Below are 24,517 nucleotides of genomic sequence, written 5' to 3'. Positions count from 1 at the left end.
TCTGCACACAGTAAGCGCTCAATAAATACAATTGATGATGATAATCAGATAATCATTCTAGACACCCTTTCTCATTAACGGGGAAACGGCTCAGTGACTTACCCCAAGCCCCACCCTCCCCTAGAACTGTCCACCGCTCTAGATTTTCAGCACCTACAAGTCTGGAATTAGGACTCCGACAACAAGAAAATGGAGTCATAATCAGATAATCATTCTAGACACCTTTCCTCATAAATGGGGAAACGGCTCAGTGACTTACTCCAAGCCCAACCCTCCCCTAGAATTGTCCACCGCTCTAGATTTTCAGCACCTTCAAGTCTGGAATTAGGACTCCGACAACAAGAAAATGGAGTAATAATCAGATAATCATTCTAGACACCTTTTTCATAAACGGGGAAACGGCTCAGTGACTTACCCCAAGCCCCACCCTCCCCTAGAATTGCCCACTGCTCTACATTTTCAGCACCTAGAAGTCCGGAATTAGGACTCTGACAACAAGAAAATGGAGTCATAATCAGATAGTCATTCTGGACACCTTTTCTCATAAATGGGAAAACGGGTCAGTGACCTACCCCAAGCCCCACCCTCCCCTAGAATTGTCCACCGCTCTAGATTTTCAGCACATACAAGTCCGGAATTAGGACTTCGACAACAAGAAAATGGAGTAATAATCAGATAATCATTCTAGACACCTTTTTCATAAACGGGGAAATGGCTCAGTGATTTACCCCAAGCCCCACCCTCCCCTAGAATTGCCCACCGCTCAAGATTTTCAGCACCTACAAGTCTGGAATTAGGACTCCGAACACCAAGAAAATGCAGTAATAATCAGATGATCATTCTCGGCACCTTTTCTCATAAACGGGGAAACGGAGTGATCCATCATTTGGGAAGGGATCGAAGAATAGTTGGCCATGGGATTCGCCTTCATGATGTCGAACGAGGTGTGATGGACGATTTTGTCCAGAACCTCTTCGGGCAGCTCCTTCCCCATGAACTCCGCCACCTTCCGAATTTCCCGTTTCGGGTTCTGCAGGGAGAGAGGAGAGAGGATAGAATCCGGGCCTGCTCCCACGGGGAATGACGGGGCTTTCCGGGTTCACCGTCCAACTACAGTTGAATTTTCCAGATGGGAAGGGCAGGAGGGAGACCAGGAAAAAGGGTGGGGGAAGTGAGTCCTCCCCTTCCCACCAGGAGGATACGGGACTCTGGCACCCCATTCCTCCGGACGTCCCCCCTCTCTTCCCGAGTCCAGCCTCTCCCCTAAGAGAGCCCCTTCCCTTTCAGCAACTGCCCCTTCAATCAAAGTCACCTTCCTCTAATTAATCTCATTTACTCCAAACAACCCTTACCTCAGTCCTCCCCCCATCCAATCCATCCTCTGGAGACCTTTCCTCTTCTATTTATTTTATTAATATGTTTGGTTTTGTTCTCTGTCTCCCCCCTTCTAGACTGTGAGCCCACTGTTGGGTAGGGACCGTCTCTATATGTTGCCAACTTGTACTTCCCAAGCGCTTAGTACAGTGCTCTGCACACAGTAAGCGCTCAATAAATATGATTGAATGAATGAAATCATCTCCACACGCAACAAATTCCTTCCTTAGAGAAAAAATCTCCCAGGCCCTCCCTATTATCTGTAAACACGTTCTCCCACTTCACTCTTTCACAACAGTTCATTCATTCATTCAATTGCATTTATTGAGCGCTTACTGTGTGCAGAGCGCTGTACTAAGCGCTTGGGAAGGACAAGTTGGCAACATATAGAGATGGTCCTTACCCAACAGCGGGCTCACAGTCTAGAAGTTGTGTTATACTATTGCTCATGACCCTCGGCGGGGTAACTGGGGATATGTATGTGTGTGCTTGTGTGGGGGGGGGCCTGTGTGCGTATGTGTGTGTGTGTTTATGTATGCACATAAATACCATAAAATATAACACACACACACACACAAATGCCAAAAACACACACACATTATAATAATGATGGTATTTGTTAAGCGCTTACTATGTGCAAAGCACTGTTCTAAGCGCTGGGGAGGTTACAAGGTGATTAGGCTGTCCCACGGGGGGGCTCACAGTCTTAATCCCCATTTTACAGATAAGGGAACTGAGACCCAAAGAAGTGAAGTGACTTGCCCAAAGTCACACAGCTGACAATCAATCAATCAATCATATTTATTGAGCGCTTACTGTGTGCAGAGCACTGTACTAAGTGCTTGGGAAGTACAAGTTGGCAACATATAGAGACGGTCCCTACCCAACAGTGGGCTCACAGTCTAGAAGGGGGAGACAGAGAACAAAACCAAACATACTAACACAATAAGATAAATAGAATAGATAGGTACAAGTAAAATAAATAAATAAATAAAGTAATAAATATGTACAAACATATATACATATATACAGGTGCTGTGGGGAAGGGAAGGAGGTAAGATGCGGGGGATGGAGAGGGGGACGAGGGGGAGAGGAAGGAAGGGGCTCAGTCTGGGAAGGCCTCCTGGAGGAGGTGAGCTCTCAGTAGGGCCTTGAAGGGAGGAAGAGACGGAGGATTTGATTTGAATCAAATCAAGGATTTGATTTGAGGGATTTGAACCCCTGACAATTTACTTCAAAGCCCGGGCTCTTTCCACTGAGCCACACTTCTTCCCCAATGTCTCCCCCTTCCAGACTGTGAGCCCGCTGTTGGGTCGGGACCGTCTCTATATGTTGCCGACTTGTACTTCCCAAGCGCTTAGTACAGTGTTCTGCATACAGTCAGCGCTCAATAAATACGATTGAATGAATGAATATATATGTGTATATATATTGCTTAACAAATACCATATACAACAAGCAGCATGGCATAGCAAGCAAAGCACGGGACTGAGAGTCAGAAAGTCATGGGCTGTAATCCCGGCTCCGTCGCTTGTCTGCTGTGTGACCTTGTGCTGTGTGACACTTCACTTCTCTGTGCCTCAGTTACCTCATCTGGAAAATGGGACTGAGACTGTGAGCCCCACGTGGGACAGGGACTGTGTCCAACCCAATTTGCTTGTATCTACCCCAGTCCTTGGCATAGTGCCTGGAACAAGGTACGTGTTTAACAAATACAATTATTATTATATTTAATGTGCATATATATATAATAATGATGGCACCAGTCCTTGGCATAGTGCCTGGAACAAGGTACGTGTTTAACAAATACAATTATTATTATATTTAATGTGCATATATATATAATAATGATGGCACCAGTCCTTGGCATAGTGCCTGGAACAAGGTACGTGTTTAACAAATACAATTATTATTATATTTAATGTGCATATATATACATAATAATGATGGCACCAGTCCTTGGCATAGTGCCTGGAACAAGGTACGTGTTTAACAAACATAATTATTATTATATTTAATGTGTATATTTATATAATAATGATGGCACCAGTCCTTGGCATAGTGCCTGGAACAAGGTACGTGTTTAACAAATACAATTATTATTATATTTAATGTGTATATATATATATATATATATATATATATATATATATATATAAAATAATGATGGCATTTGTTAAGCGCTTACTACGTGCCAAGCACTGTTCTAAGCACTGGGGGGGAATACAAGGTAATCAGGTTGTCCCGCATGGGGCTCACAGTCTTAATCCCCATTTTACAGATGAGGGAACTGAGGCCCAGAGAAGTTAAGCAATAATAATAATAATTTTGGCATTTGTTAAGCGCTTACTATGTGCAAAGCACTGTTCTAAGCACTGGGGAGGATACAAGGTGATCAGATTGTCCCACATGGGGGTCACAGTCTTAATCCCCATTTTACAGTTGAGGTAACTGAGGCTCAGAGAACTGAAGTGACTGGCCCAAAGTCACACAGCTGACAAGCGGCGGAGCCGGGATTTGAACCCATGACCTCTGACTCCAAAGCCCGGGTTCTTTCCACTGAGCCATGCTGCTTCTCTGTGACTTGCCTAAAGTCCCACAGCTGACAAGTGGCGGAGCTGGGATTAGAACCCATGACCTCTGACTCCCAAGCCTGGGCTCTTTCCACTGAAACGCACTGCTTCTCATACTTTATGGTATTTGTGTATACACACATATAATATATATATATGTGTGTGTGTGTGTATACATATATTACACATACATGTATATATGCACATATATACATATATATGTATATATGCATATATACATATACATACACATACATACATACACATACACACACACACATATATATCTATATATATCTATATATCTGTACATACATATACACGAGAAGCAGCGTGGCTCAGTGTAAAGAGCCCGGGCTTGGGAGCCAGAGGTCGTAGGTTCTAATCCCGACTCTGCCACTTGTCTGTTGTATGACCTTAGGCAAGTTTCTTCACTTCTCTGTGCCTCAGTTCCCTCATCTGCCAATGGGGACTGTGAGTCCCACAGGGGACAACCTGATTATCTTGTATCTACCCCAGCACTTAGAACAGTGCTTGGCACATAGTAAGCGCTTAACAAATACAGTCATCATCATACATACATATACAGATATACATACACATACATATATATATAGACATACATACATGTATATATGTATACACAAATCCAATGGCTCATACTCTATCCTAATCCTCCTCGACCTCTCAGCTGTCTTCGACACCATGGACCACCCCCTTCTCCTCAACATGCTATCTGACCTTGGCTTCCCAGACTCCGTCCTCTCCTGGTTCTCCTCTTACCTCTCCGGTAGTTCTTTCTCAGTCTCTTTTGCAGGCTCCTCCTCCCCCTCCCATCCTCTTACTGTGGGGGTTCCCCAAGGTTCAGTGCTTGGTCCCCTTCTGTTCTCGATCTACACACACTCCCTTGGTGACCTCATTTGCTCCCACGGCTTCAACTATCATCTCTACGCTGATGACACCCAGATCTACATCTCCGCCCCTGCTCTCTCCCCCCTCTCTCCAGGCTCGCATCTCCTCCTGCCTTCAGGACATCTCCATTTGGATGTCTGCCCACCAACTAAAACTCAACATGTCCAAGACGGAACTCCTTATCTTCCCTCCCAAACTCTGCCCTCTCCCTGACTTTCCCATCTCTGTTGACGGCACTACCATCCTTCCCGTCTCACAAGCCCGCAACCTTGCTGTCATCCTCGACTCCGCTCTCTCATTCACCCCTCACATCCAAGCCGTCACCAAAACCTGCCGGTCTCAGCTCCGCAACATCGCCAAGCTCCGCCCTTTCCTCTCCATCCAAACCGCTACCCTGCTCGTTCAAGCTCTCATCCTATCCCCTCTGGACTACTGCAGCAGCCTCCTCTCTGATCTCCCATCCTCGTGTCTCTCCCCACTTCAATCCATACTTCACACCGCTGCCCGGATTGTCTTTGTCCAGAAACGCTCTGGGCATGTTACTCCCCTCCTCAAAAATCTCCGGTGGCTACCAATCAATCTGCGCATCAGGCACAAACTCCTCACCCTGGGCTTCAAGGCTGTCCATCCATCCCCTTGCCCCCTCCTACCTCACCCCCCTTCTGTCCTTCTCCAGCCCAGCCCGCACCCTCCGCTCCTCTGCCGCTAATCTCCTCACCGTACCTCGTTCTCGCCCGTCCCACCATCAACCCCCGGCCCACGTCATCCCCCGGGCCCGGAATGCCCTCCCTCTGCCCCTCCGCCAAGCTAGCTCTCTTCCTCCCTTCAAGGCCCTGCTGAGAGCTCACCTCCTCCAGGAGGCCTTCCCAGACTGAGCCCCTTCCTTCCTCTCCCCCTCGTCCCCCTCTCCATCCCCCTCATCTTACCTCCTTCCCCTCCCCACAGCACCTGTATATATGTATATATGTTTGTACATATTTATTACTCTATTTATTTATTTATTTTACTTGTACATATCTATTCTATTTATTTTATTTTGTTAATATGTTTGGTTTTGTTCTCTGTCTCCCCCTTCTAGACTGTGAGCCCACTGTTGGGTAGGGACTGTATATGTTGCCAACTTGTACTTCCCAAGCGCTTAGTACAGTGCGCTGCACACAGTAAGCGCTCAATAAATACAATTGATTGATTTACACACATACACATACATATATACACTTCTACATACCCACATATACACATATACACACACATACACACACATACATACACACACATATATACACATATATGCACATATACATGCATATATACACACATACATACACATATATACACACATACATATACACACATACATGCATACACATACATATACACAATCTACACACATACACATACATGTACATACATACACATGAACATATACATGCATACACATGCATACATACACATATACATACATACACATATATATGTGTGTGTATATTTATACATATACACACACACACACACACACACACATATAGTGTTTAACAAATACCAGATATTTGTTAAGCATTGTGTAAAGCACTGTTCTAAGCCGTGGGGTAGATAAAAATTAATCAAGTCAGACACAGTCTTTGTCTCACTTGGGACTCACAGTCTAAGTAGGAGGGAGAACCGGTACTGAATCCACCCATTTTGCAGTTGAAGAAACAAACACAAAGAAGTTAAGTGACTCGCCCAAGGTCAGGCAGCGGGCAAGTGGCAGAGCCAGGATTAGAACCCAGGTCCTCTGGCTCCCAGGCCCGTGGTTTATCCACTAGGCCACGAGTAAGAAGAGGATTAGAAGTACATTTCTATCGTATGTATTATTGATTGTACAGTCAATGGCTCCAATGCTAGTACCTTTCTTATTATTCATTAATTCAATTGTATTTATTGAGCACCTACTGTGTGCAGAGCACTGTATTAAGCGCTTGGGAACTACTACTACTCGTATGTGATTGCAGTTGTCGCCAGGAGGTTTAGCAGCAGATTTCCTCCACCGTCCCACAAGCCAATCCATTAGTTATTCATTCATTCAGTTGCATTTATTGAGCGCTTACTGTGTGCAGAGCACTGTACTAAGCGCTTGGGAAGTACAAGTATTGATTTATTTTATTTGGACATATTTATTCTACTTATTTTATTTTGTTAATATGTTTTGTTTTGTTCTCTGTCTCCCCCTTCTCGACTGTGAGCCCGCTGTTGGGTAGGGACCGTCTCTATATGTGGCCAACTTGGACTTCCCAAGCTCTTTGTACAGTGCTCTGCACAGCACACAGTAAGCGCTCAATAAATACGATTAAATGAATGAATGAATGAACAAGTGGCACCATACATTTATTCATTCATTCATTCATTCATTCATTCAACAGCATTTATTGAGCGCTTACTGTGTGCAGAGCACTGTACTAAGCGCTTGGGAAGTACAAGTTGGCAACATATAGAGACAGTCCCTACCCAACAACGGGCTCACAGTTATCTCAGTACTTGTGTGTTACTGATTTATTCACGAGTGTCTTCTTTTTCTCTCAAACACTTCTGTGAATGAGGTTAGAATCTACAATTGATGTGTACTGCCTTCCCTATTAGACTATAAGTTCCTCAAGGGCAGGAATCATTTTTTTTATGCTCTTCATCATCATCATCAATCGTATTTATTGAGCGCTTACTATGTGCAGAGCACCGTACTAAGCGCTTGGGAAGTACAAATTGGCAACATATAGAGACAGTCCCTACCCAGCAGTAAGAACCTAATTAATTTGATACTGTTGTGGACTTCTAGACTGTGAGCCCGCTGTTGGGTGGGGACCGTCTCTATAAGTTGCCAACTTGTATTTCCCAAGCGCTTAGTCCAGTGCTCTGCACACAGTAAGTGCTCAATAAATATGATTGAATGAATGAATGAACATGGTGACACCATACAGAGACGGTCCCTACCCAACAACGGGCTCACAGTTATCTCAGTACTTGTGTGTTACTGATTTATTCACAAGTGTCTTCTTTTTCTCTCAAACACTTCTGTGAACGAGGTTATAATCTACAATTGATGTGTACTGCCTTCCCTATTAGACTATAAATTCCTCAAGGGCAGGAATCATTTTTTTTATGCTCTTCAGCAGTAAGAACCTAATTAATCTGATACTGTTGTGGACTTCTAGACTGTGAGCCCGCTGTTGGGTAGGGACCGTCTCTATATGTTGCCAACTTGTACTTCCCAAGCGCTTAGTTCAGTGCTCTGCACACAGTGAGCGCTCAATAAATATGATTGAATGAATGAATGAACAAGGTGACACCATACAGAGACAGTCCCCACCCAACAACGGGCTCACAGTTATCTCAGTACTTGTGTGTTACTGATGTATTCACAAGTGTCTTTTTCTCTCAAACACTTCTGTGAACAAGGTTATAATCTACAATTGATGTGTACTGCCTTCCCTATTAGACTATAAGTTCCTCAAGGGCAGGAATCATTTTTTGTATGTTCTTCAGCAGTAAGAACCTAGTTAATCTGATACTGTTGTGGACTTCTAGACTGTGAGCCCGCTGTTGGGTAGGGACCGTCTCTATATGTTTCCAACTTGGACTTCCCAAGCGCTTAGTCCAGTGCTCTGCACACAGTAAGCGCTCAATAAATATGACTGAATGAATGAATGAACAAGGTGACACCATACAGAGACAGTCCCTACCCAACAACGGGCTCACAGTTATCTCAGTACTTGTGTGTTGCTGATTTATTCACAAGTGTCTTCTTTTTCTCTCAAACACTTCTGTTAACGAGGTTAGAATCTACAATTGATGTGTACTGCCTTCCCTATTAGACTATAAGTTCCTCAAGGGCAGGAATCATTTTTTTTTAATGCTCTTCAGCAGTAAGAACCGAATTAATTTGACACTGTTGTGGACTTCTAGACTGTGAGCCCGCTGTTGGGTAGGGACCGTCTCTATCTGTTGCCAGCTTGTACTTCCCAAGCGCTTAGTCCAGTGCTCTGCACACAGTAAGCGCTCAATAAATACAATTGAATGAATGAACGAAATGAATAGTCTAAGTAACCATTTCCTTTCTGCAAAGCACTCCTTTTAAAAAAAAACACCCCAAAACGCTATTCTTGATTTTCATTCATTCATTCAATCGTATTTATTGAGCGCTTACTGTGTGCAGAGCACCGGACTAAGCGCTTGGGAAGTATAAGCTGGCAACAGATAGGAGCGTGGCTCAGTATGAAGCAGTGTGGCTCAGTGGAAAGAGCCCAGGCTTTGGAGTCAGAGGTCATGGGTTCGAATCCTCTCCCCCTCCTTCCCACCCTACCTCCTTCCCCTCCCCACAGCACCTGTATATATGTCTGTACAGGTTTATTCCTCTATTTATTTTACTTGTACATATTTACTATTCTATTTCTTTTATTTTGTTAATATGTGTTGTTTTGTCGTCTGTTTCCCCCTTCTAGACTGTGAGCCCGCCATTGGGTAGGGACCGTCTCTATATGTTGCCAACATATACTTCCCAAGTGCTTAGTACAGTGCTCTGCACACAGTAAGCGCTCAATAAATACGATTGAATGAATGAATGAATGAATCCCGGCTCCGCCACATCAATCAATCAATCAATCGTATTTATTGAGCGCTTACTATGTGCAGAGCACTGTACTAAGCGCTTGGGAAGTACAAATTGGCATCACATAGAGACAGTCCCTACCCAACAGTGGGCTCACAGTCTAAAAGGGGGAGACAGAGGACAGAACCAAACATACCAACAAAATAAAATAAGTAGGATAGAAATGTACAAGTAAAATAAATAAATAAATAGAGTAATAAATATGTACAACCATATATACATATATACAGGTGTCTGCTGTGTGACCTTGGGCAAGCCACTTAACTTCTCTGAGCCTCAGTTCCCTCATCTGTAGAATGGGGATTAAGACTGTGACCCCCACGTGGGACAACTTGATCACCATGTATCCCCCCACCAGCGCTTAGAACAGTGCTCTGCACATAGTAAGCGCTTAACAAATGCCATCATTATTATTATTAGATAGAGACGGTCCCTACCCAACAGCGGGCTCACAGTCTAGAAGGGGGAGGCAGATAACAACACAAAAATCTTCTCCGATCCCCAGGTCAGAGGAATAAAAATCTAGAGCCTTCGATCGGCCACTTACCTCCTTTATGTCCTCAAACAAGAGGTAGAGAATACGGTGCTTGCTTTTCACGTCCCACCATCCTTTGACATGGTCATGCCAGGATCCCCAGCACACTGAAAGAGACCGGAAGGGAAATGGATGCTCCAAGAGCCCGAGGAGAGGAGAATTCGGCAGGAGGCAAAGGCTCCTCAGGAGAATTCTTCAATCGGTGGTAGTTAATATAATAACAATCATAATAATTAATAATTAATCTTCTAGACTGTGAGCCCGCTGTTGGGTAGGGACCGTCTCTATCTGTTGCCAACTTGTACTTCCCAAGCGCTTGGTACGGTGCTCTGCACACAGTAAGCGCTCAATAAATACAACGGAATGAATAATAATGGTATTTGTTAAGCACGTACTATGTGCCAAGCACTGTTCTAAGCGCTGGGGGGGATACAAGGTAATCAGGTTGTCCCACGTGGGGCTCACGGTCTTCATCCCCATTTTAGAGTTGAGGGAACTGAGGCTCAGGTTAAATGTGTGTGTGTGGGGGGGTGTCCGGGGGGATGAAGGTGGGGGGGATGACAAGAAATGAACATTACATTTAAACATTAAGTGACTTGCCCAAGGTCACACGGCAGACAATAATAATAATAATGGCATTTATTAAAGAGCTTACTCCGTGCAAAGCACTGTTCTAAGAGCTGGGGAGGTTACGAGGTGATCAGGTTGTCCCACGGGGGGGCTCACAGTCTTCACCCCCATTTTACAGAAGAGGGAACTGAGGCCCAGAGAATAATAATAATAATGATGGCATTTATTAAGCGCTTACTATGTGCAAAACACTATTCTAAGCGCTGGGGAGGTTACGAGGTGATCAGGTTGTCCCACGGGGGGGCTCACAGTCTTCACCCCCATTTTACAGAGGAGGGAACTGAGGCCCAGAGAAGTGAAGTGGCTTTCCAAAGTGGCGGAACCGGGATTAGAACCCACGACCTCTGGCTCCCAAGCCCGGGCTCTTGCCACTAAGCCACGGTAGGGTATAAGAATATTTGCATAAGTACTGGGGGGCTGAGGTGAATATCAAAATGAGCCCCCTCCTTCCCCAGACTGAGCCCCCTTTTTCCTCTCCCCCTCCCCATCCCCCCCACCCTACCTCCTTCCCCTCCCCACAGCACCTGTATATATATTTGTACAGATTTATTACTCTATTTTACTTGCACATATTTACTCTTCTATTTATTTTATTTTGTTAATATGTTTTGTTTTGTTCTCTGTCTCCCCCTTCTAGACAGTGAGCCCGCTGTTGGGCAGGGACCGTCTCTATATGTTGTCAACTTGTACTTCCCAAGCGCTTAGTCCAGTGCTCTGCACACAGTAAGCGCTCAATAAATACGACTGAATGAATGAAGCAGCATTAGCATTAGAGAAGAAGCATGGCTCATTGGAAAGAGCCCGGGCTTTGGAGTCAGAGGTCATGGGTTCAAATCCTGTCTCCACGAAGCAGCGTGGCTCAGTGGAAAGAGCCCGGGCTTGGGAGTCAGAGGTCATGGGTTCAAATCCCAGCTCCACCACGTCTGCTGTGTGACCTTGGGCAAGTCACTTAACTTCTCGGAGCCTCAGTTACCTCATCTGTAAAACGGGGATTACAACTGTGAGCCTCCCGTGGGACAACCTGATCACCTTGTATCCCCCCCAGCGCTTAGAACAGTGCTTTGCACATAGTAAGCGCTTAACAAATGCCATTAAAAAAAATTGTCAGCTGTGTGACTTTGGGCAAGTCACTTCACTTCTCTGGGCCTCAGTTCCCTCATCTGTAAAATGGGGCCCCATGTGGGACAACCTGATCACCTTGCAACTTCCCCAGCGCTTAGAACAGTGCTTTGCACATAGTAAGCACTTAATCGGGCCCCATGTGGGACAACCTGATCACTTTGTAACCTCCCCAGCGCTTAGAACAGTGCTTTGCACATAGTAAGCACTTAATAAATGCCATTATTATTATTATTATTATGAATGTATGACTAAGGGGTACACAGACAAGCACACGGTTGGCCTTAATTGAGCAAGACCTCTTGGAGGTGATCAACCAATTGATGAATGGTAGTTGTTGAGCGCTTGCTACGTGCAGAGCACCGTACTAAGCGTCTGGGAGAATAATCAATCAATCAATCAATCAATCATATTTATTGAGCACTTACTCTGTGCAGAGCACTGTACTAAGCGCTTGGGAAGTACAAATTGGCAACATATAGAGACAGTCCCTACCCAACATTGGGCTCACAGTCTAAAAGGGGGAGACAGAGAGAAAAAAAAAAAACAAACCAAACATACTAACAAAATAAAATAAATAGAATAGATATGTACAAGTAAAATAAATAAATAGAGTAATAAATATGTACAAACATATATACATATATACTCCGTCAGGGAAGGCCTCTTGGAGGAGATGGGCCTTCAATAAGGCTTGAAGGTGGGGAGAGCGATTGTCCGTTGGATATTTTGGAGGGCGTCCCAGGCCGGTAGCGGGACACGAGTGAGAGAAGAGAGAAGGGAGTGTGAGAGAGAGAGGAAGGAAGGGGCTCAGTCTGGGAAGGCCTCCTGGAGGAGGTGAGCTCTCAGTAGTGCCTTGAAGGGAATTGTACTTATCTACAATTTGTGCATATTAATGTCTCCCCCCCCCCCCCCCCCCAGACTGTAAGCTCATTGTGGGCAGGGAATGTCTGTTTATTGTTATATTGTACTCCCCCAAGCGCTTAGTACAGTGCAGTACAGAGAATACATTGTAACAGGATGAGCGGACATTTTTCCGGCCCATGACGAGCTTACAGTCTAGAGGAGGTGTGATTTTAGGAGGGTTTTGAAGGTGGGAGGAGTGGTGGTCTAGGGTATATGAAAAGAGAGGGATTTCCAGGCCAGAGAGAGGATGTGGACAAGGTGTCGGTGACGGGATGGAAGAGATTGAAGCACAGTGAGTAGGTTGGTAATAGAGGAGCGAAGTAAGAGGAAAGCAGCGACGTTAGATATTCATTCAATCGTATTTATTGAGCGCTTACTGTGTGCTGAGCACTGCACTAAGCGCTTGGGAAGTACCAGTTGGCAGCATATAGAGACGGTCCCTGCCCAACAGCGGGCTCACAGTCTAGAAGTGGGAGACAGACAATAAAACATGTTAACAAAATGAAATAAATAGAATAGTAAATATGTACAATATCAATCAATCAATCAATCGCATTTATTGAGCGCTTACTGTGTGCAGAGCACTGTACTAAGCGCTTGGGAAGTCCAAGTTGGCAACCTATAGAGACAGTCCCTACCCAACAGTGGGCTCACAGTCTAGAAGGGGGAGACAGAGAACAAAACCAAACATACTAACAAAATAAAATAAATGTACAAGTGAAATAGAGTAATAAATCTGTACAAACATCTATACAGGTGCTGTGGGGAGGGGAAGGAGGGGGAGAGAAAAGAAGGGGGCTCAGTCTGGGCAGGAGGGGAAGAGCCGATTGAGCGCTTTAAGGCCGACAGTATGTTGCCATCTTGTACTTCCCAAGCGCTTAGTACAGTGCTCTGCACACAGTAAGCGCTCAATAAATACGATTGATTGATTGATTGACAGTAAGGAGCTTCTGTTTGACGTGGCTCTGGATGGGCAGCCACTGGAGGTTCTTGAGGAGTGAGGAGATGCGGACTCAACCATTTTTGAGAAAAATGATCTGGGCAGCAGATTGAAGTATGGACCGGAGAGGAGAGAGACAGATGATAGGAGGTAGGGACTGAGGGAGCTGTGCAATAGCCAAGGTGGAAAATGATGACTGTTTGCATCTACATGGTAGCAGTTTGGATGGAAGGGAAAGGTGAATTCTAGAGATGATAATAATAATAATAATGATGGCATTTACAATAATAATAATAATAATATTGGTATTTGTTAAGTGCTTACTACGTGCTAAAGCACTGTTCTAAGCTCTGGGGAGGTTACAAGGTGATTGGGTTGTCCCACGGGGGGCTCACAGTTTTAATTCCCGTTTTACAGATGAGGTAACCGAGGCACAGAGAATCAATCAATCGTATTTATTGAGCGCTTACTGTGTGCAGAGCACTGTACTAAGCGCTTGGGAAGTACAAGTTGGCAACATATAGAGACGGTCCCTACCCAACAGCGGGCTCACAGTCTAGAAGGGGGAGACAGACAACAAAAGAAAACATATTAACAAAATAAAATAAATAGAATAAATATGCACAAATGAAATAGAGTAATACATACAAACACGTATACATATATCAATCAATCAATCGTAAGTGGCTTGCCCAAAGTCACACAGCTGACAATTGGTGGAGCTGGGATTTGAACCCATGACCTCTGACTCCAAAGCGCGTGCTCTTTCCACTGAGCCATGCGGCTTCTCAATTTATTAAGCGCTTACTATGTGCAGAGCACCGTTCTAAGCACTGGGGAGGTTACAAGGTGATCGGGTTGTCCCACAGGGGGCTCACAGTCTTAATCTCCATTTTACAGATGAGGTCACTGAGGCACAGAGAAGTTAGGTGACTTTCAGTCACTCATTCAATCGTATTTATTGAGCACTTACTGTGTGCAGAGCACTGTACTAAGCGCATGGGAAGTACACGTTGGCAACATATAGAAACGGTCTCTACCCAACAACGGGCTCACAGTCTAGAAGGGGGAGACAGAGAACAAAACAAAACATTTGGGCAGGTGTCATCAGAATAAAGAAAAATAAAGCTAGATGCACATCATTAATACAATAAATAGAATAGTAAATATGTACAAGTAAAATAAATAGAGTAATAAATCTGTACAAATATGTACAAGTTCTGTGGGGAGGGGAAGGAGGTAGGGCGGGGGGGATGAGGAGGAGGAGAGGAAAAAGGGGGCTCAGTCTGAGAAGGCCTCCTGGAGGAGGTGAGCTCTCAGCAGGACTTGCCCCAGGTCACACAGCTGATAACTGGCAGAGCTGGGATTTGAACCCATGACCTCTGACTCCAAAGCCAGCGCTCTTTCCACTGAGCCCTGGAGATGTTGCGAAGATGGAGATGTCGTGGAGATGTCCCCCTCGTCCCCCTCTCCATCCCCCCCATCTTACCTCCTTCCCTTCCCCACAACACCTGTATATATGTATATATGTTTGTACATATTTATTACTCTATTTATTTATTTATTTTACTTGTACATATCTATTCTATTTTATTTTGTTAGTATGTTTGGTTTTGTTCTCCGTCTCCCCCTTTTAGACTGTGAGCCCACTGTTGGGTAGGGACTGTCTCTATATATTGCCAATTTGTACTTCCCAAGAGCTTGGTACAGTGCTCTGCACATAGTAAGCGCTCAATAAATACGATTGATGATGATGACGGTGAAGGGGGGATTTGATGAGGAACTGAATATGTGGGTCAAATGAGAGAGACAGGTCGTGGATAATGTCAAAGTTACAGGCTGGTGAGATAGGGAGGGTGGTGATGTCGCCAACCGTGATGGGGAAAATCAGGGAGAGGACAGGGTTTGGGTGGGGAGATGAGGTGTTCTGTTTTGGACCTGTTAGGTTTGAGGCGATGGTGGGACACCCAAGTCGAGATGCCCTAAAGGGTGGAGGGAAATGAGAAAAGGGCAGAAAAGGATAGAGGTCAGCTCTGGATATGTCGATTTGGGAATCATCTGCATAGAGATGGTAGGTGAAGCCTTAGGAGTGAATGAGTTCTCCAAGGGAATGGGTGTAGATGGGGAATAGAAGGGGAACCAGGGACTCCCACAGTTAGAGGATGGGAGGAAGAGGAGCCCGAAAAAAGGGAGTGAGAAAGAGCAGACAGACAGGAGGAGAACCAGGAATGGACAATGTCAGCGAAGCCAAGTTTGGATGCTTCCAGAAGGAGGTGGTCCACAGCACTGAAGACAGCCGAGAGGTCAAGGAGGAATAGGACAGAGTAGAGGCCGTGGGATTTGGCAAGGAGGAGGTCACTGGTGACCTTAGAAGAGGGTCAAGCGCTTAAGCGCTTAGTCCAGTGCTCTGCACACAGTAAGCGCTCAATAAATACGATGGATTGATTGAGGGTAGTTTCTGGGGAGCGAAGGTGGGGAAGCCCGATTGCAGGGAGTGGGGGAGAGAACTGGAGAAGAGGATGTAGAAAAAGCGAGTGTAAACGCCTCGCTCGAGGAGTTTGGAAAGGAATGGTAGGAGAGAGGGAGATGGGGCAATAATTAATAATAATAATAATTTTGGTATTAAGCGCTTACTAGGTGCAAAGCACTGTTCTAAGCGCTGGGGTGGACACAAGGTGATCAGGTTGTCCCATGTGGGGCTCACAGTCTTAATCCCCGTTTTCCAGATGAGGTCACTGAGGCCCAGAGAAGTGAAGTGGCTTGCCCAAAGTCACACAACTGACAATAATAATAATAATAATGATAATAATGATGGCATTTATTAAGCACTTACTATGTGCAAAGCACTGTTCTAAGCACTGGGGAGGTTACAAAGTGATCAAGTTGTCCTACGGGGGTGTGGGGGGGGGGCCTCACAGTCTTAATCCCCATTTTCCAGATGAGGTCACTGAGGCCCAGAGAAGTGAAGTGGCTTGCCCAAAGTCACACAGCTGATAATAATAATAATAATGATGGCATTTATTAAGCGCTTACTATGTGCAAAGCACTGCTCTAAGTGCTGGGGAGGTTACAAAGTGATCAAGTTGTCCTACGTGGGGGGCTCACAGTCTTAATCCCCATTTTCCAGATGAGGTCACTGAGGCCCAGAGAAGTGAAGTGACTTGCCCAAAGTCACACAGCTGACAAGCGGCGGAGCCGAGATTAGAACCCATGACCTCTGGGTCCCAAGCCCGGGCTCTTTCCACTGAGCCACACTGCTTCTCCTCTAATAATTGGATAATTGGAAGGAGCTGTGGAAGACAAGGGAGAGCTTTTTTTTTTTAGGATGGGGAGACATGAGCGTGTTTGAGAGTGATCGAGGAGAAGCCATTTTAGACTGTGAGCCCACTGTTGGGTAGGGACTGTCTCTATATGTTGCCAACTTGTACTTCCCAAGCGCTTAGTACAGTGCTCTGCACACAGTAAGCGCTCAATAAATACAATTGATTGATTGGCAAGTGAAGGGTCGGAGGGGACAGTCAAGGAGGGAAGAAGGTAGTGAGCGAGTGCTTTTTAGACTGTGAGCCCACTGTTGGGTAGGGACTGTCTCTATATGTTGCCAATTTGTACTTCCCAAGCGCTTAGTACAGTGCTCTGCACATAGTAAGCACTCAATAAATACGATTGATGATGATGATGATGATAATATGTAAAGGTTTGGGATCAGAGGTGCAGGTGGCACACATTAAGCGCTCAATAAATACAATTGATTGATCTTAGGATGGCTTGGAGGTGGCAAGAAGGGGTGTTTGTGGGATATGAAGATACGGGGGGGTGTTGGATACGATTACGAGTGTGAGTGCTCTGCACACAGTAAGCGCTCAATAAATACGATTGAATGAATGAATGCAGGGACTGTATCCAACCTGATTAACTGGAATCTACCCCAGCTCTTTGAACAGTGCTCGGCACATAACAGGCGCTTAACAAATGCCATCATCATCATTATTATTATTATAATGTGAAGGACGAGGGAGTTCCAGGACGGAGGGAGGATGATGATGATGATGGTATTTGTTAAGCGCCTACTATGTGCCAAGCACTGTTCTAAGCACTGGAGGAGGGGGATACAAGGTGATCAAGTTGTCCCACATGGGGCTCACAGTCTTAATCCCCATTTTACAGATGAGGGAACTGAGGCCCAGAGAAGTGAAGTGACTTGCCCAAAGTCACACAGCTGACAATGATAATAATAATAACGATGGCATTTATGAAGCGCTTACTATGTGCAAAGCACTGTTCTAAGTGCTGGGAAGGTTACAAGGTGATCGGGTTGTTCCATGGGGGGCTCACAGTCTTCATCCCCATTTTACAGATGAGGGAACTGAGGCCCAGAGAAGTGAAGTGACTTGACCAAAGTCACACAGCTGACAATAATAATAATAACGATGACATTTATGAAGCGCTTACTATGTGCAAAGTACTGTTCTAAGTGCTGGGAAGGTTACAAGGTGATCGGGTTGACCCACGGGGGGGCTCACAGTCTTCACCCCCATTTTACAGATGAGGGAACTGAAGCCCAGAGAAGTGAAGTGACTTGACCAAAGTCACACAGCTGACAAGTGGCGGAGGCAGGATTAGAACTCATTTCCTCTGACTCCCAAGCCCGGGTTCTTGCCACTGAGCCACGCCTGTGTGGGCAAGGCGCCGGTGGTGAGCCCCAAGAGATGATTCATTCGTTCACTTGTATTTATTGAGCGCTTTCTGTGTGCAAAGCACTGTACTAAGCGCTTGGGAGAATATAATACAATAAACAGACACGTTTCCCGCCCCCAACAGGTAGACGGGCAACCCAGGAGTTTGGACGGAGAGAAAAGAGCAGATTCTACAGATGCCGTGACGGTAGAAAATCGAGGATTTGGAGAGACTGAAAGTCAGAGATAAGTGGAAGATAACACCCAGGTTACGGGCTTGTGAAACAGGGAGGATGGTAGTGTTGTCTACAGTGATGGGTAAGTCAGGGGGAGGACGGGGTTTGGGTGGGAAGATACGGAGCGCTTGACAAGAAAGAGGAGTCACTGAAGGAAGCGATAAACTCCAGCAAGAAGGGGGGGCAAAAAATCTACCTTTCCCAGACAGGAAATTTTCAAAGAACTCATCCCATGTTCCCGGATCAGGAAGCGCTTTATTCATCCTGTGGAAATGGTAATAGGACACTAAGTTGTCCTTGGCATTTCTGGCCACGTAGATGATCTGGAATGGGATGGAGAGGGAGGCAAAAGTGACGGTCAGAGGGAGAAAGGTAAAAAACGAACATCTTATATGAGAAACCGATGGGAGCCTGAAAGCATTCAGGTAGCTCTTTAGGTTTTTATAATAATAATAATAATGATGGCATTTATTAAGCGCTTACTATGTGCAAAGCACTGTTCTAAGCGCTGGGGAGGTTACAAGGTGATCAGGTTGGCCCACGTGGGGCTCACAGTCCTGATCCCCATTTTACAGACGAGGTAACTGAGGCCCAGAGAAGCTAAGTGACTTGCCCAAAGTCACACAGCTGACAATTGGCGGAGCCGGGATTTGAACCCGTGACCTGTGACTCCAAAGCCCGGGCCCTTTCCATTGAGCCACACTGCTTTTATCTGAGGGTCGTTCACTGGAGACTCAGGAGTGTTCTACGGGTGCATTTTCGATGGCTCCTTTTTCTTTTCCTTTTTCTTTTTAATGGCATTTATTAAGCGCTTACTATGTGCAAAGCACTGTTCTAAGTTTTCCATCAATCCATCGTATTTATTAAGCGCTTGCTGTGTGCAAAGCACCTGTACTAAGCACTTGGGAGAGTACAACGTAACAGAGTTGGTAGACACGTTCCCTGCCCACATCGAGCTTACAGTCTAATAATAATGATAATAATACTGATCATCATCAATCGTATTTATTGAGCGCTTACTATGTGCAGAGCACTGTACTAAGCAGTGATGATGATGGTATTTGATAAATGCTTACTATGTTCAAGGCACTGTACTAAGCATTGGGCGTGGCTCAGTGGAAAGAGCCCGGGCTTTGGAGTCAGAGGCCATGGGTTCAAATCCTGGCTCCGCCAACTGTCAGCTGTGTGATATTGGGCAAGTCACTTCACTTCTCTGGGCCTCAGTTACCTCATCTGTAAAATGGGGATTAAGACTGTGAGTCCCATGTGGGACAACCTGATCACCTTGTAAGCTGCCCAGCGCTTAGAACAGTGCTTTGCACATAGTAAGCGCTTAATAAATGCCATTATTATTATTACAGTCTAATAATAATAATAATGATGATGATGATGGTATTTGTTAAGTGCTTACTATGTTCAAGGCATTGTACTAAGCACTGGGGTGGATACAGTCTAATAATAATAATAATGATGATGATGATGATGATGATGGTATTTGTTAAGTGCTTACTATGTTCAAGGCACTGTACTAAGCACTGGGGTGGATACAGTCTAATAATAAGAATAATGATAATAATGATGATGATGATGATGGCATTTGTTAAGTGCTTACTATGTTCAAGGCACTCTACTAAGCACTGGGGTGGATACAGTCTAATAATAATAATAATAATGATGATGATGGTATTTGTTAAGTGCTTACTATGTTCAAGGCACTGTACTAAGCACTGGGGTGGATGCAGTCTAATAATAATAATAATAATAATAATGATGATGATGATGATGGTATTAAGTGCTTACTATGTTCAAGGCACTCTACTAAGCACTGGGGTGGATACAGTCTAATAATAATAATAATAATGACGACGATGATGGTATTTGTTAAGTGGTTACTATGTTCAAGGCACTGTACTAAGCACTGGGGTGGATACAGTCTAATAATAATAATAATGATGATGATGATGGTATTTGTTAAGTGCTTACTATGTTCAAGGCACTGTACTAAGCACTGGGGTGGATACAGTCTAATAATAATAATGATGATAATAATGATGATGGTATTTATTAAGTGCTTACTATGTCCAAGGCATTGTACTAAGCAATGGGGTGGATACAGTCTAATAATAATAACAATAATGATGATGATGATGGTACTTGTTAAGTGCTTACTATGTTCAAGGCATTGTACTAAGCACTGGGGTGGATACAGTCTAATAATAATAACAATAATGATGATGATGATGGTATTTGTTAAGTGCTTACTATGTTCAGGGCACTGTACTAAGCACTGGGGTGGATACAGTCTAATAATAATAAAAATAATGATGATGATGATGATGATGGTATTTGTTAAGTGGTTACTATGTTCAAGGCACAGTAATAAGCACTGGGGTGGATACAGTCTAATAATAATAATAATGATGATGATGATGGTATTTGTTAAGTGCTTACTATGTTCAAGGCACTGTACTAAGCACTGGGGTGGATGCAGTCTAATAATAATAATAATAATGATGATGATGATGGTGGTATTTGTTAAGTGCTTACTATGTTCAAGGCACTGTACTGAGCACTGGGGCGGATACAAGTAAATCGAGTTGGACACAGTCCCGGTCCCACGTGGGGCTCACAGCCTCAATCCCCATTTTGCAGATGACGTAACTGAGGCCCAGAGACGTGAAGCGACTTGCCCACGGTCACACAGCAGACAAGTGGTGGAACCTGGATTAGAATCCATGACCTTCTGACACCCGGGCCCGTGCTCTAGCCACTAAGCCATGGAGAGACAGATATTAACGTCAATAAATTATGGCTGGGTCCATAATTCATTCTTTCATTCAAATCGTATTTTTTGAGTGCTGGCCCTGTGCAAATCACTGTACTAAGCGCTTGGGAGAGTATAACAACAGACACATTCCCTGCCCACAGGAAGCGCACAGTCTAGAGGGGGAGACAGGCATTAATATAAATGAATAAATAAAGAAATCACAGATATATTCACAAGGGTCGTGGGGCTGGGAGGGGGATGGACGAAGGGAGCGGGAGAAGAGGAAAGGAGGGGCTTAGTCAGGGAAGGTTTCTTTGAGTCAAGCGCTTAGTACAGTGCTCTGCACACAGTAAGCGCTCAATAAATACGACTGAATGAATGAGATCATCATCATCATCAATCGTATTTATTGAGCGCTTACTATGTGCAGAGCACTGTGCTAAGCGCTTGGGAAGTACAAATTGGCAACGTATAGAGACAGTCCCTACCCAACAGTGGGCTCACAGTCTAAAAGGGGGAGACAGAGAACAAAACCAAACATACTAACAAAATAAAATAAATAGGATACAAAATAAAATAAATAGGATAAAAATAAAATAAATAGGATACAAAATAAAATAAATAGGATACAAAATAAACTAAATAGGATACAAAATAAAATAAATAGCCCTGACATGCTCTCTACATTCATCCTCCCTCCCAACCCCACAGCACATATGAATATACCTGTAATTTACTTATTTAGGTATGCATGTTAATGTCTATCTCCCCCTCTAGACTGTGAGCGTGACGTGAGCAGGGAACGTATGCTTGTCATACACTGTACCCTCCCAACCGCTTAGTAATAATAATAATGATAATAATAATAATAATAATAATGTTGGCATTTGTTAAGCGCTTATTATGTGCAAAGCACTGTTCTAAGTGCTGGAGGGATACAAGGTGATCAGATTGTCCCACGGGGGGCTCACAGTTTTTAATCCCCATTTTACAAATGAGGGAACTGAGGCCCAGAGAAGTTAAGTGACTTGCCCAAAGTCACACAGCTGCCAGTTGGCGGAGCCGGGATTTGAACCCATGACCTCTGACTCCAAAGGGGGCAAGTCAGGGTGAGGCAGAAGGGAGGGGGAGAAGAGGAAAGGAGGGGCTTAGTCAGGGAGGGTTTCTTTGAGTCAAGTGCTTAGTACAGTGCTCTGCACACAGTAAGCGCTCAATAAATACGATTGAATGAATGAGGAGATGAGCCCTGACATGCTCTCTGCATTCATCCTCCCTCCCAACCGAACAACACATATGAATATACCTGTAATTTATTTATTTATGTATGCATGTTAATGTCTATCTCCCCCTCTAGACTGTGAGCATGACATGAGCAGGGAACATATGCTTGTCATACACTGTACCCTCCCAACCGCTTAGTAATAATAATAATAATAATAATAATAATAATAATATGTTGGCATTTGCTAAGCGCTTACTATGTGCAAAGCACTGTTCTAAGCTCTGGGGGGGATACAAGGTGATCAGGTGGTCCCACGGGGGGCTCACAGTCTTAATCCCCATTTTATAGATGAGGGAACTGAGGCCCAGAGAAGTGAAGTGACTTGCCCAAAGTCACCCAGCTGCCAGTTGGCGGAGCCGGGATTTGAACCCATGACCGCTGACTCCAAAGGGGGCAAGTCAGGGTGAGGCAGAAGGGAGGGGGAGAAGAGGAAAGGAGGGGCTTAGTCAGGGAAGGTTTCTTTGAGTCAAGCGCTTAGTCCAGTGCTCTGCACACAGTAAGCACTCAATAAATACGACTGAATGAATGAGATGAGCCCTGACATGCTCTCTACATTCATCCTCCCCCCAAACCCCACTGCACATATGAATATACCTGTAATTGATTTATTTATGTATGCATGTTAATGTCTGTCTCCCCCTCTAGACTGTGAGCTCGACGTGAGCAGGGAACGTGTGCTTGTCGTCATCATCAATCGTATTTATTGAGCGCTTACTATGTGCAGAGCACTGTTGTCATGCACTGTACCCTCCCAACCGCTTAGTACAGTGCTTTACCCACAGTTAGCCCTCAATAAATGCGATTGAATGAATGAATGCCGTGGCGCAGTAGAAAGAGCTTGGGCTTTGGAGTCGGAGGTCACGGGTTCAAATCCCGGCTCCGCCAACTGTCAGCTGTGTGACTCTGGGCAAGTCTCTTGACTTCTCTGGGCCTCAGTTACCTCATCGGGAAAATGGGGAAGTAGACTGTGAGCCCCCCATGGGACAACCTGATCACCTTGTATCCTCCCCAGCACTTAGAACAGTGCTTTGCACCTAGTAAGCGCTTAACAAATACCATTATTATTATTATTATTATTCGAACCCATGACCGCTGACTCCCAAGCCCGGGCTCTTTCCACTGAGCCCCGCTGCTTCTCTAAGTTGTATTTGTTAAGCACTGAATGACTGCACCAATTTCTAGCCTGTCTTGAATTGAGCGGTGGGACTGAGGACCAGGCGTGGGAAACACGGGCCTCGCTTCAACGGGGAGGGCGTGTTAATAATAATAATAATAATAATAATAATAATAATAATGATAATAATGATAATAATAATAACAATAATGGCATTTACTAAGCACTTACTATGTGCAAAGCACTGTTCTAAGCGGCATTTACTAAGCGCTTACTATGTGCAAAGCACTGTTCTAAGCGCTGGGGAGGTTACAAGGTGATCAGGTTGTCCCCCGGGGTGCTCACAGTCTTCATCCCCATTTTCCAGATGACGTAACTGAGGCCCAGAGAAGTGAAGTGACTTGCCCAAAGTCACCCAGCTGACAAGTGGCGGAGCCGGGATTTGAACCCCTGACCTCTGACTCCAAAGCCCATGCTCTTTCCACTGAGCCACACTGATTCTCTAATAATAATATAATAATAATAATAATTTATAATTTATAATAATAATAATAATGGCATTTATTAAGCACCTACTATGTGCCAAGCACTGTTCTAAGCACTGGGGAGGTTACAAGGTGATCAGGTTGTCCCCTGGGGGGCTCACAGTCTTCATCCCCATTTTCCAGATGAGGTCACTGAGGCCCAGAGAAGTGAAGTGACTTGCCCGAAGTCACCCAGCTGACAAGTGGCGGAGCCGGGATTTGAACCCCTGACCTCTGACTCCAAAGCCCATGCTCTTTCCACTGAGCCACGCTGCTTCTCTAATAATAAT

At 44.7% G+C, this 24,517-nt stretch overlaps 1 protein-coding gene across 1 annotated transcript in view; it reads right to left on the bottom strand.

Annotated features, from left to right (window-relative positions):
- LOC119948167 (sulfotransferase 1C4-like) overlaps positions 1-24,517 on the bottom strand; it is a 55,924-nt gene that overhangs the window by 7,358 nt on the left and 24,049 nt on the right. Inside the window, exons 4-6 of the mRNA XM_038770104.1 lie at positions 18,737-18,863; positions 10,049-10,143; positions 850-1,030 (exon numbers count right to left, since the gene is read on the bottom strand). Coding sequence (XP_038626032.1) covers positions 850-1,030; positions 10,049-10,143; positions 18,737-18,863 — 403 coding nt within the window. The remainder of the gene's footprint in view (positions 1-849; positions 1,031-10,048; positions 10,144-18,736; positions 18,864-24,517) is intronic.

This window comes from Tachyglossus aculeatus, chromosome 2 (genome assembly GCF_015852505.1).
Source record: "Tachyglossus aculeatus isolate mTacAcu1 chromosome 2, mTacAcu1.pri, whole genome shotgun sequence".
NCBI classification, from domain to species: Eukaryota; Metazoa; Chordata; class Mammalia; order Monotremata; family Tachyglossidae; genus Tachyglossus; species Tachyglossus aculeatus.
Note: the sequence above shows the minus strand (reverse complement) of the source record. Positions and strands in the feature narration are given on the sequence as shown.